Source organism: Pezoporus occidentalis, unplaced genomic scaffold, assembly GCF_034315485.1.
Source record: "Pezoporus occidentalis ecotype Australia unplaced genomic scaffold, CSIRO_AGI_Poc_V1 ctg124, whole genome shotgun sequence".
Lineage (NCBI taxonomy): Eukaryota > Metazoa > Chordata > Aves > Psittaciformes > Psittacidae > Pezoporus > Pezoporus occidentalis.
Window position 1 is genome coordinate 1,473,770 of NW_026913038.1, and position 13,487 is coordinate 1,487,256.

General features: G+C 44.8%; 1 protein-coding gene across 6 annotated transcripts in view; it reads right to left on the reverse strand.

Moving 5' to 3' along the window:
* Positions 1-13,487, reverse strand: part of LOC134158004 (serine protease inhibitor Kazal-type 5-like) — a 110,349-nt gene that overhangs the window by 7,139 nt on the left and 89,723 nt on the right. For 2 of the 6 annotated variants that reach the window (XM_062607555.1, XM_062607556.1), the window contains exons 3-10: positions 7,851-7,876; positions 6,671-6,798; positions 6,100-6,166; positions 4,286-4,413; positions 4,062-4,113; positions 1,670-1,800; positions 991-1,069; positions 453-520 (exon numbers count right to left, since the gene is read on the reverse strand). In XM_062607555.1, the coding sequence (XP_062463539.1) occupies positions 453-520; positions 991-1,069; positions 1,670-1,800; positions 4,062-4,113; positions 4,286-4,413; positions 6,100-6,166; positions 6,671-6,798; positions 7,851-7,876 (679 nt within the window). Of the gene's footprint in view, positions 1-452; positions 521-990; positions 1,070-1,669; positions 1,801-4,061; positions 4,114-4,285; positions 4,414-6,099; positions 6,167-6,670; positions 6,799-7,850; positions 7,877-8,947; positions 9,233-10,531; positions 10,822-11,607; positions 12,172-13,487 lie in introns of those variants that run through there. The other 4 variants (XM_062607551.1, XM_062607552.1, XM_062607550.1 and 1 more) reach the window with 4 other exon arrangements.

The window sequence follows — 13,487 nt, forward strand, 5'->3', positions numbered from 1 at the left end:
CCAGAAAGCACGTGGTACACCAGGTGCTGACTCCAAGCCAGCGGGTGAGGGTGAGCCAGGGCCAGGCAGACACGTATGCTCTGCCAGGAAGCAGGGTTTGCTGAGCAAAAAGGTGTCCCAAGAGGGATTTTGAGCACAGCAACCACTGGTGCTTCACACACAAGAAAGCCAAGGCCAAAAAGGAGCAAAGGTTGCATGAGAACATGCTTCGCTCTATGTGCCTCTTCCCCATCACCAGCTCAGCCAGTGATGTAGGGAAGAAGTGCTGTACTGAGCACCAAAGACCAGTGTTCAATTCTCTACCCCAGATAGTGCTGAACCATTCTGGCTCCAGTTAGTGTCCTAACCACCTCTAGGGAAAAACATGTAAGTGGAAGGGGACAGAAACTGATGCCAGGGCTTGTGGGGTGGTTGGGGGGACAGGCTGTCATCCCAGGCACTGCTGAACTTACCCTCTACTGGATGAAAAGGGACGTCTCTCATTCATATCCTGCTGTGACCCTGAACCACCGCAGCCCTTCTGTAAAAGGGGCAGGATCACATTCAACAACCAAAGACAGAAACAACTTTTACACAACTAGAGAATTCACAAAGCTAAAGCAGCTCCTGTCCTCCCCCTTCTCCTCCCAGAAGCAGAGATTTATGGAGCTGTTCTTGGAGAAACAGGTTTGATGTTTGCTCCATACCCACCAAATGTTATCATCTGAGGTCTTACAGGACTGTGGGTGCCTGAACCTGCCCTTTATCTCTCATATAGCATCACACCACTGGGAAAGTGAGAGGGGCTGTTCTGTCAAGTCCAGACATGCCCACTTTGTGTGCTTACAGACAGGTTCATCCCACAGATGAGTGAGGCTTTGCAACACAACCTGTTTCTCCCCCATTGTCAGCTGGTTCCAGCCTCCCGCACGCCCAAGCTGACCATCAGGATCCCAGACTCTTACCAGCCCCATTCTCTGAGCTCAGAGCAGGCTCTGAGCTCCATCTCACCTGGCTTGTATTCCCTGAAGCTTGTTTGTTGAGCTGGCGAGTTCCACCAGACTGACCTCCTCTTTGGGCTTCCTTTTTTCTAGGAGAAGGGGAGAAAAGGAAAAGGTATTGCTATGGCAGTGTGACTGCCACCAGCACCCAAGGCTGCCCTATAAAAGCTAATGTCATGACATGAGGCACCACCTCCCCATCGCAGTCCCTGTTTCTGGTGGTCCTGTTCCTAATTCCCACCCCTAAGCCTTCTCCCTTCTCCTCACCATTCCCACTGTACGCTACATCCTGGATCCAGGTGGTTGCTTTCATATCAGGGCTGCTTCTGCATATGCTCTATGGGAGTAGGGAGAGAGCATCTGGAAGGCAAAGTACACATGTGGGAAACTCCTCAGGAGCTGCCCGTGCCCAACAGTCCCCTGGGAAAGGGTTTCCTCTCTATCAGCCTTGTTTCTCCTTCTCTGCTCCACGCTGCTTCTCACCTGCCCCTGGCCCCTTTGCGCTGAAAGGGAAGTGGGAAGAGGGGCAATGGCTGGAGCCCTACTGCCGGAACCTCTCTTGAAGGGCCACTGGGATTCAGGACTCTCTCCCAGGCATTGCTCTGGTGCAGCTTCAGAGGCAGAAGCTGCAGTTTTGCTGCTGGAGGTTTCCCTCTCTGCTGTTGTGGCTCAGAGGAAGCTGTACTCACAACTTCTCAGCGCACATGAGACATTTGTTGATGTGCTGTTTGCCAGAGGAATCCCGAACAGGGTCGTTCTCCCTCGTGCAGGACAGTCGTCCACCAGCTTCAAACTGGGAGCGAAACTCACTGCAAACGTCCTGCAGAAGGAGGGCAGTGATTAGGGTACCCTGTCCTCCTTGTCTTATTGATCCAGTTCCTAGAAACGTGATATTTCCTGCCAGAAAAGTGTTGCAGCATCACAAATGCATCACAGGAGAGCCTGGGTGTGGGCAAGAGAAGAGGGCGTGCAGTAGCAGTCACTTAGTATATAAGAGAAAAGTGAGTCAGAAAAATTACGGGTCCTTCTGCCTGCACAGCACGTGTTGGGAGTTTTCTACTAATTATTATGCTCCAACTAATTATTATTCTCCTTGTTGGGCTATCCAAAGCATGCCAGTGATGTGACTGATACAGTATTGAAGTCCCTCCCACTTCTCCCAACATACTTAATACACAGCTACAGCCTATTCCCAGATTGTAGCTCAGATAATAACTTACAAAGCAAGTAGTATCCCCAAAACCAACTACGCTTTGGGCCATGTCAATCAAGAAGCAGTAGTTAAAACATAAAAGCACCATGTAAATATACCTAATAGTCCAAGAGCAGTGGGAGTCTGTTTGCAGAATGGATGATTAATTTGTTCCCTGTTCAAAATCACTGTACAGAAACCATGTTAATTTTCCCCTGTTATGCAACATGGGGCAAATGTAAACATTCAACCTCCCTAATTTCAACTGTTTCAGGCGCTGCAATAGCTGATTCCAAACAGCAAGTACAAAGGGTAAGTAACTGCATCACACTTCGGTTTTTTACAGGTAGGTTTCAACACTTGTACTTTTCTGCCTGTTTTGTGTGTAGGAGAGTTTTGGTTAGATTGCAGTAAGGTCCTTAGGGGGTCACTGGCCTCATCCTTTGCTTTGCTCAGAAGTTTCCAGCATCTCATCCTCTCTGCCAGGGGAGGATTTCCCCAGGATTGTGTTCTGCATCCCAGCCAGGGCATCTCAGCTCTGCCGAGACTGGACTAACCTCAGCAAAATACCCAGAGTACAAAGCCCCACAATTCCCTAGAGCCAAAAGAGCCATGAGGAGGAGAGACGCAACCCAGCACAGGATGACCCTGCTCTGGTTGTGGCCAGCAGCCACCTTACATTGCTCCCATCAGAAATAACTGTTGCACCCCAATTCACCTGAGACCCTCACTGCTTCTTCCCATCACCAGCCTGTACTCACATTCCTGTGCAGCTCAAGCAATGCTTTCCCTCCCCAACAAGCCCATGAAAACTCTCCCAGCCCTTCTCTGCCTTATTCCCTGTGACAAACCCAGCTCTGCACCCCAATCCTCTGCCTCTAAAACAGCTCTGCCTTCTCCTAATAGCCTCCCTCAGTCTTCCTTTAAATTAGCATATATGGAGCTCTCTTAGTTTCCTGACCTCTGCTGCAAAAACCTTGCTGCGTACATCCAAGACTTGCCTTTGCCTTTTTCATGGTGTGCCGTGTGCCTGACCCACTAATAAATGCAGGGCTTTCTTATCCTTTGTCCCTTCTAAGTGACAAGCAGGAATTCTTGTTAATCACTGACTCTGTGATCTCCCAGTTATTACATTTTATCCTGTTTCTATTACTCCAGGCCTCAGCTCTATCCAATTAGTCTTGAGTGATCTGCTGATCCTCTTTGCTGATGCTGCCTCCCAGCTTTGTCATCAGCAGATTTCACTTACACTTCCAAAAGTCATTAGGAAAAGCACTGAAACAGGATTATGCCCAAGACTGAGGCTTAAGGAGACCACTCCAGTCCCTACCATAGGAGAAGTCAAAAGGTAAGTGTTCTAAAACAGCTTTTTCTCCCCTTACCAGGCAAACACCAGTGTGCAGGAACATGGTGGCTGCAGGGCTGTAAAGATAAGGTGACAAACAGCATCACCAAAGTTTCCAACAAGGAAAGCCGCAAGTCCATGGAGACAGCTCAGGGCTGAAATCTCCCAGAATACAAGGATCTTGTGAGCTTTGCAGGGTTCAGATTTAGAGTCTTTCTTTTTCACCTAATTAGCACCTTCAGCAGCACTGATTCTTCACCCTTGAGCCAGGTTCTAGGATAGCACAGCACACCTGGTTTCTTATTCTGATGGGATTTGCCTGTCCCTAGATCCACAGGTCAGCAGGATAAACTGTAAAGTTCAGGCACAAGTTATTCACTTGGGGGATTTGAGAATACAAACACAAAATGAGGGAAAGGAAAGTGGATCTCAAAATTAAATCAGTGGAGAAAGAGCAACTGAGTAGAATAATGTTGCCTTTTCTCTATCTTGGGTGAAAATCCAATAAAGTTTTATATTGACCTGCCTAATACTTTAATCTCACCTTATCTTCCTTTTGTCTGTTTTTAGATGACTCCTGTCCATTCTCCCTTTTGCTGGAAGAGAAGCAAGATGAGAAAGTGAATACCACAGTGCTCCAGGGAGCAAGAGGCTTTCCCCACCATCGGCTGCAGGAGAGGCAAGTGATGCCAACCACTGGCATTGGCAACAGGGTCCCTCCAGCAGCTGTTTTCTCAACAGAAAAGGCTGTGTTTTTCCTCTACTCACAACTTCTCTGCACACATGATGCATTTATTGCTGTGCTGCTTCCCAGAGGAATCACGGACAGGGTCATTTTCTCTGGTGCAGGAAAGTTTTCCTTTCTTGAACAGGTCCCGAAACTCTCGGCAGTCATCCTGTGGAAATGCCAAGAGTGTGGGTTGACACAGATACACTGACAGGGATGCATCTCCAAGAAATCCACAAAGGATTATCCACCCAACAAATTACATTTCAAACACTATTTTGTTTCCTTGAGGTGTAACTAAGTGGAAAATCGTAGTTTGCCTGATGTGTTCTCTTAAACTATAGCATGCAACATAAACCAAATGAACTAGTATGTTTAGATGAGCAGATCTGTCTTTTGCAGCCAGGGCAGCCTTATTTCTATTCCTAATAGGTAAGACATGCAGGAGCCTGCCTAAAGGACCTAGGTTCTGCTCCATGTATAAAAGCTATAATTTCCCACTGAATTTTGACTGAGGAAGTCATTTTTCCCATCTCTCATGACTGAACACAGTACCAAGAATTTTAAAATCCACACACAGTAAAAAAGGTGAAGCTGCAGGCATTAAAAATAAAATAAATCCTTGCACATCTGACATTCCCAGGTATTCTGGAGGAGGAAGTGTGTATTTTTACCTTCCACTTAACATGACATTATGTGTTATGTGAAGCAAAGCACTCCATTTCACCAGAGGCTTTTGTAGCAAAACCTGCTTAAACGTTTAAACCTGGTCTTTGTTTTCCTCTGAACAGCTTTTCTATAACTTTCAGGGCACACAAGCAGTTTGTAGCAGAAGAAACATGCTATATGTGAAGTCTTTAGGTTCTTTTATACGGCACTTTTAAGGTTATCTGCCAAGCGTATATCCGTAATGCATTATTCACCCCCCCCCCAGTGTGTAGAGGAGATGGTTTGATAACTTATCCCAGCTCTGCAGATGGGGAAGTCAAGCCCAGAAAATTACTTGCCAAAAGCCAGACAGAAAATCTATGGCTGAACAAAGAAATTCAGTGTAGGTCTCTTCCTAACACTGAAAGTGTCCCTTTGCCTTCAGAATCACACTTTGCCATGTCAGGTGTTTAAAGAAAGATCTCCCTTAGGACAGCTGTGCTTTACAAAGCTTTTAAATTGTCCAGGCACACAAGAGCTAGAAAGCGACCCTGCTTAACCAGATGTGAAGAAAAAAATAAATCCTGCAGCCAACACTATCTGATGGAAACCAATTCACTCCTATCTAGAATAAAAACCCAAGGCTCAAAAGACAACTCCCTCCACATAAAGACCTGCTATCTAGAAAAACAGCTATGGGTAAAAGAAACCAGCCAGGTGCATCAACAAGATAAACAAGGGACAATTAGAGTCAGCCTGCTCCCACACCCTGCCCTAGTCAGAGCTCACATACATCATCATTGCTATTAATTATTTGTCAGATGCCAATGGTGTACCTTATAAACAGGCAGGTATCCCTTTAGCCTGTGCTCTGGGTCAGACACGGACCATATATGCAATGTTAGTAATTGTCTGAAAGGGACCAGATTGCCTGTGAGGAGCCCCGAGGAGTTTTCGTTTCTTTTATGCTCATGGATGGCACAAAGCCTTGAGTTCCTTTAGACCATCTTCCAAAGGAAGAGTATATTTTCCCTGCTCCCATTACAGGCACATAGCTGGGACCTTCCCCATTGGCCAAGCCAGCATTTCCCACTTCAGACAAGGAAATGCACTCAGCAAGTGGGTCAGAGGAAGACACAATGCCACCACATTGTCCTGCTCCCAGCATGCCAATAAAACTGGCTTTAGTAGCAGCGTTTCACCTCACCTCTCCCAAGGAGTCTGCATTCCTGTTCACCTCTTCACCACTCCCTTTGTTTTTTGAGTCTTTTTCCCTGCAAGAAAGGGAGGATGAGTGACAGAGCAGCATGCAGTCTTCGAACTTAAAACCAAAATAGCTAATGTTTAAAGTCCAGTCCTGGCAACCCCACCTCCCCGTTTGCGCAAGGCAGTGGGATGGACCAACGCTGGGACTCTGGCCCAGTGAGACCTGCCCAGAGTTTTTAGCATCTCTGCACTGGGGGCATTTTGCCATCCTTTCTCTCTGCCTAACCTCCAGGTGTTTCCATCCTACTAAACACCATCTATGGAATCAAGAAACAAGTGTTTTCACCCTGGATTTGCTCCTCACACCCTATGTGAGGAGCTAGAGAGCACTACTGAGGTCACAGGTTTTCTGAAGAGCTACTGCCTGGTCTGTCTAGCCCAGAACTATGACTTTACACCATGGACAAGAGTCCTGAGAGTGGGCTTATTGCTATGGGAGAGGAGGACGTGCTGCAGATGGGCAGTGTGGCTACTGTAGCCAGCGCCTGAGCCACTGGGGAGCCGATACTCACAGCAGCCTTTGGCACATCAGGCACTTGTTGAGGTCTGCTTTTCCATCCGGGCTGCTGATGTGCTCCTTGGTGGTGGGACAGGAAAACTTCCCACTGCGCAGAAGTGACCAAATTTTCGTGCACTCATCCTGAAAAGCACAGAGGAGAGCAGTCAGTGGAGGCCCCCTGAGAGGCCATCTTGATCCTGAGAACAGTTTGTTTAAGCTTTTTTGGGTTGACTATGTGCTCTCAACACAGTTTGTTAACACCAGCCCTGGGGCTACCACACTCCTCATCCCTATCCCTCACTGCACACCACATGTGGTACAGGCAGCACCCAGAGCCCTACTTGTGACTCCCAAGGTAAAAAAGACAAGGAGAAAGTTCAAAACATCTTGAGAGGGCCATTATTAATGGGAAAAGGAATACATATTTAATTTGCGTGCAGCTGCAAATTGCTACCCGCTGCAGGGGAGGAATCCGTGTTATAAAGTTAGTCAAGAGTGGAAAATATAGCCCTAGAAGTTCCAGTGGGATGCAAGAGTAATGAATCTACTAGGGTGACTGAAGAGCAATTCAGGTGAAAGACTGAAGCACAGAAAAGGACAATCCTCTTAGGAAACACAGCTGCAGCAACCAATTGCCTCTTCTGCTGGGTAACCGAAATGCAGGAGAAGGAGAATCAATGAAGCATTTAGTTATTTTGGGCTACTATGTTTTCCAAAGGGTCTTTACTATGGAGAGACAAGCTTGTTTGATTAAAACGCGAACAGAGCTGACTTCTCAGTCATTGGATCACATAATTTCCTGAGACTCAAAGGACTTGCCTTAATTCTTTTAATTATCAAACTAGGAAGTTATCCAGCAGAAACCCCAGCTTCTGATCAGAAACAAAATCCTGAAATATCATTAGAAATATAATATATGACATTTCTAACTTCATCTCATGAGATTTCCAGCTCAGAGCTGTTCGGGTATGTGCTCAGCATAGTGCACCAAATATACACTGTCAGCTAGAGCCATTGCTGTATTACAAAAGTATTGTCTCTCAACATGAAGAAATTTCACTGCTTTTTCCACCACTGAAAAAGTGTTATGATATCTAAGATTAGCCTGCCTAAATGGCTTTGCTCAGAGCATCCATTAAGCAGTATAGCTGGCAAAACAAAAGGAGAATAAGAATAGAAAAGGTTGGACTCGCCTTAATCGAAGCTTGGCTGGCAGCATCTGCAACAGAAAAACCAACAATGAGACCATACAAAAACCTTTGAAGGGAAATTTTAAACCAAAAGCATTTAATTAAAATACTTGATGCAGTTTCCTAATCCACCCAAATAACCTCTAGATAAGAGCTAATCCAGTGCATTATTGCACACTAATAGAAAGGACTGGGCATTAGAGACTTTCTGGAACATTGCACTTTTTGTCATTCAAATGCAAAAGCACATCTCTTTGTTGTGTCTTTGTGTCCTCCTTTTACTGTGTTACTTTTCTCAGGCTTAAAGTCCAAATTCCAAGGATGATTCACTGTTTATTATTATATCCCACTGCCTCAGTAGTTGTATCAACCTTACCCAAATTTTTTTGTTGCTTTATCTTCATCCCTTAAAATCGGGATACCAAAGCTAGGCCATATCATTGTTGTTTGTCTAAACCTTCAAATTCCTTTTCAAGGCCCATTCCATTTGCAGTACCTCACATAAATTGCCAAATTAATAATGAGTCAGCAGATAAGCAGCTGATATATGTTTCTTTTTACTAAGCCACTTAGAGCCCGTATAATACATTTCATCCTTTCCTCTTGCATCATCAGTAGCATCACAGGAAGCCATCAAGAAATCCTCCACTAGCTCTTTTTCAACAGAAATAAGCAGTAAAGACCATTGCATCAAGCTTAAACTCCTGCTAAAATCTCTATTGTAGACATACAAAAATGGAGTTCTTAGCAAGTGTGACAAGAAATTCCTGGCTTTCTGAATTTACCAAAAATTGCATTACACTTTTTTCAAAGTCAATCTTCTAACATAAAATTCAATCTGCTTGGAAATTTGTATTCCTCCACTTACACAACTGAGTTTGTTTGTTCTTAAGCTGCTACATCTACTAATAATAGATACTCTCACCTATCAATAGAACTTTTCACACGCAAGAGAAAACATTTTCACACACAAGAGAAAGAGCTGTTACCAAGAATGTGTTATATCAAATCAATACAAGTAGTACAGTAAGAAATTATGGTCTTCCGGTTATGTCACTATGCTTTTTAAAGAACAAGGGCTCTCTAATCCGATGTCTCACTGCCTTTATGGGAGCTCCCACGCTGTGTCCTCTGCCAGTCCCACATTTCAGCACAGAGAACATCAGAAGTTACTAACCTGAGAAGAAGCAGAAAAATGCCAGAGCAAGGACCACTGAGGCACCTTCTATTTTCATGGTGAGGGTGGCAGCTGTTTGCCTACGTTGACTCTATTAGTGCATTGCTCAATGAGACCCAAAGAAAGGGCTCAGGTCAGATCACATATATATAGATGACCAGATTCTCCGCCTTCATTATGACATAATCTTCCCAAGAACCATCATTAGCTGCAAAAACCAGTTTGATGACAGTAGCTCTAAATTCTAATGATCCCATTAACACAATTAATTTCCATAAGGATGGGACATATTTGAGTCACTCCCTGTATTTTGTCAAGGTAAGAAAACTATGAATAGATTATTTTAGTTCCCCCACATAGCCAGAAGAATTCTTGCCATCTTTAGAGTGGTTCATAAGACAGAGGTACCCCAGTTGACTTAACACTAATACCCTTTCTTATCTCAACAAAACAGCTGAAAGCATTTTGCTTTGGTAACTTGGCTCCAGCAAAGAGAACAGGAAGGCAAGATCACTCAAGGCCTCTGGAAGTTAGCCTGCTTTTAATAAAACACCTCAGTATGAACCTAAATAGTAAACTCAGGCAAGGTTGAAAAGCATCAAGTAAGGTGCCTTGTTGAAATTCTGAGTTTGATGCTATAGTTCACATAGCAGCTGTGCCAACAATAAAACCATACTGCCAAATTCTAATCCCTTTCTTGTCTCTCCCTTGTCTTCAGAAGGGACCACAGTGTTATTAGTGAAAAACCTTTTCTCAGACAAGGTGGGACCTGGCAGACCATACTGCTTCAGCAGATCAGTGCTCTGAGATGGGCTGTTATTGATGCTAAAGGGTCCAGCAGTATGTAAGTAGCCCTGCTCAGCTGCCTCTCAAAGAAGAGGTAAAAAAGAAGGTGTCATCCTGCACAGGGTTTCTCAGATGACTTGAGAGAGGGAAATAAAGATGACATCAAAGTTCTGGAATGTGATTTACGTGGGAAGAAGCAATGTGCCTTGTTGTCCAGTTAAAAGAGAACTGGGAAACAGAAACCATTTGCAAGGTTTGAAACAGGTGGACAAGTGAGTCAAGCAGAGCAGAGGGATGAGGGACTCAAAGACAAGCAAGCAGGCTGCGGCTGTGCACAGAGTCGGCTCAGCTCCACCTGAGGAAGAAAACATTCTTCTGCATGACATATGCATTCATCTGGACTGGTCAACACAGCTCAGCATAAATCCTTGTGATAAATTGCTGCTATATGTTTCTCAGATCAGAATAGTTGTTAGTAGGGTCCTAATTTAGCCAGGTAAGGTCCTAATTTAGCATGTGGTCATCCCTAACATTTCTTTTTGACTCAAAATTAGACTACATGCAGGTTCACAGTAGAGATTTTGGAACAGAGAAGTCAACTGCCTATGGTTCGTGGCAGATCTGAAGAGCTGCGTGTTGCCCTGAATCACGAGATAATTTCTGTATGCGTATTTGGGCGTGGAATTAGAGGGGAGGCCAACAGGAAGAGAAGAAAACTAACCTGATATAGCATGTCTTGGTAAATCCCTGGGAGAAATTGGAAAATATCTGGAATGGGAAAGGCAAAAAATGAAATGTGTATGGTTGCTGGAAAGTGGATAGAGCTTGGAATGTGAAGGACAAAGCCAAACAATATTCTTTGTTACTGAGGCATCTTCCCATGATGTCAGCCATGAGGTAGAGTTTGGGGAAGAAAAGGTGCATTTTTTAATTGGTTTTGTTTTTAAAATTTTCTTTTCCTTCAAAACCTCTATTCCTATGGACAAGTGAAACAATCCTCTGATTCAGAACAGCTGGCTGAAGTACAGCAGGTACCAGACCTGGTCAGACTGGCCAGGTGAGAGCAGCTTCCAGCCTGGCAGTGTAGACAAAGTCAAGAAATGAGAGAGAAAGGAGACACCCAGGTCTTGACCCTAGATCAGCTCTGCAACCACCATACCTCCCTCCCATCATCTGACCACTGGAGAACACTGTCCCCTGAGGTGCTCAGAATGGTCCAAACACACCTTGATACCAAAATTAGAACCATGTTCAGTACCAAATCTCAAAAAAAAAAACTAAAACAAAATAGAAAGAGAATTAAGAATTTTAAATGAGAATGAATTGAAAGCTGGAGAGGGACTTTTTACAAGGACATGTAGTGACAAGGGGGAATGGCTTTAAACTGATAGAGGGGAGATTCAGATTAGATCATAAGAAGTTATTTACTCTAAGCATGGTGGGACATTGGCACAAGGTGCCTGGAGAAGCTGTGGCTGTCCCATCCCTGGCAGTGTTCAAGGTCAGGTTGGACAGGGCTTAAAGTAACCTGGTCTAGTGGAAGGGGGTTGGAACTAGATGATCTTAAAGATCCCTTCCAGCCCAAACCATTCTGATTCAAGGATTTCCCTCCCAATTATTACTGCATAGCTATAACCTCCTGAAACACTACCAACAGTATGAAATGTGATGTCAGGGGATGGGGAGACCCCCGAAAAGCCATGTGGTTTGAAGAATTTGCTCCTGTGGGCTCAAGTTACACAAACTGAGCAGAATAATGAGGGATAGCAGCAAGGGTGTATTAATTATAAACCTTACCTGACTCACTTGATTGCCTATATTGATGGATTTACACTTTATTGATAGATTTACACAGTAACATCTCAATCCTGCACTGGAATCCAGACAGCCCATTAATTTCCATAGGAGATATGTAGAAGAGAGCCTATGCTTTAGCAATGGGTTTAGTGCAGCACCTTGCTAATCTTAATTTAAAAATGATGCCAAGCAGCTGAAGAGCAATATTCTACAGGGAAAAGCAGCTAAAGGCAAGAAGAGATATTCCAATGATTCTTTTGTTCATGTCAGTTAAAATTTTGGAAAACAGCATATAAATGATGCTATGCCTGGCAGGACAGCTCTCACTGGGTCCATTTTCCAACACATTCTGGTAGGAAAACAGGAAACAGGATAAAAATAATCATGGAGAAGCAACTAGGAAAATGAGAGCATAATATTAAATTTAGGCAAACTCTTGTCAGGTGGAAACTGGAGAAGTTGTGAGGAGTTCTAGGAACAAAGTCCTACAGCCACCAAGCTGGGCAGGACACAGCCACAGGGACACTCACCTCTTCCCTCTTCAGGGTCCTGAGGAGTATGGGGAGAGGAGCCCAAGAGGCAGCTAAGTGATTCACACCCCGGTTAGTGATGACCATGCTCACACTCCATTTCCTATGATGTTCCCACACTTCACTCCTTCACAGGCTGTGCCTGCACAGGGATGTGTCTGTAGATATATAAAAATAAATGAGATGCCTTGTCCACTCTGAAAACTGATTTTCTTCCCTTTAGTGGCATGGCACTGTTTTGCAGATGGGATCACCTCCTGTCTAATGGGTTTAGCATCACCTAGGGATGGGTTTTGGCAAGGGAAAGCTTCCTAGCAATATAACCAGCTGGGGGCTTTGTTTTGAGAGTTGTCTTGGGGGTGAGAATGGGAAAGTTGTTTGTGGTTGAGGGGAGGAGGAGGTGTGTGTGTAAGGACAGTGAAGGTTTGTTTGGGTGGTTGGTTGGGTTTTATTGTTGTCGGGTTTTTGTTAGCTTTCCGTTGTTTGAATGCCAGTCTCCAGGCTGCCCTTAATGCTCAAAAGAATGAACTTATGCAGCCCCATTCTCACCCTAGAGGAAGGCAGCATTTTGGGTCAGGTATCCAAAGCCACCACAGCAGGACAAAACAAACTCTGATAAGGATCTGCAGCCTGCATTTTACCTACTTTGGCACTGCTGTGAGGGGGTATGCGGGGGTGGCCAGGGACAGCCCCCTTTCACAGCACTGTCTTTTCTCCTACTGGAAAACACACATCTCTGCACTCACTGCTGTGACTTCAGTATTATCAACATAATTCATCAGGCAAATGGGACTTTACCAGGCATCACTGTTGGGTCCTTAGACCAGACTGGGAAAGCAACACATGCTTGTCTCTGTGCTGCTAGCACTGCTCACTCTTCCTCCTGCCCACCAGCCAAGCTCACACCACCACAACCTTCGCAGCACCTGCTCTCAAGTGATGCCATCTCTCCAGGTGTCCCGTTCACACAAGCACAGACAGCCTTCAAGACTGTCCCATGGCCTGCTCTCCTTTCTCAGGGAATTAAACTCCTTCATACCCAGTGGAAAGTAACACTAGTAGGAAAACTAAATCACACGTATTTCCAATAAAACCACAGACATGCCTATATTCCCACCATAGTTGTCCTTTCCTGTCCTGATTGACACACTTGTTACTTCCCTGCCATCTCCTCCCCCTCAGAGGAACCCCATCACCACCACTGCTTAATGCTTGATTTCTGAAACATTGAAACTTCTCTTTTTCAACTGACCACTACACCTCTCTCACAATCCAGAGATTCTCAGGGCTAAAAGAGGAATAGTTGTTCAGCTCCTTTAACAAAGGAAACCCAGACTAGATGGTATTTGG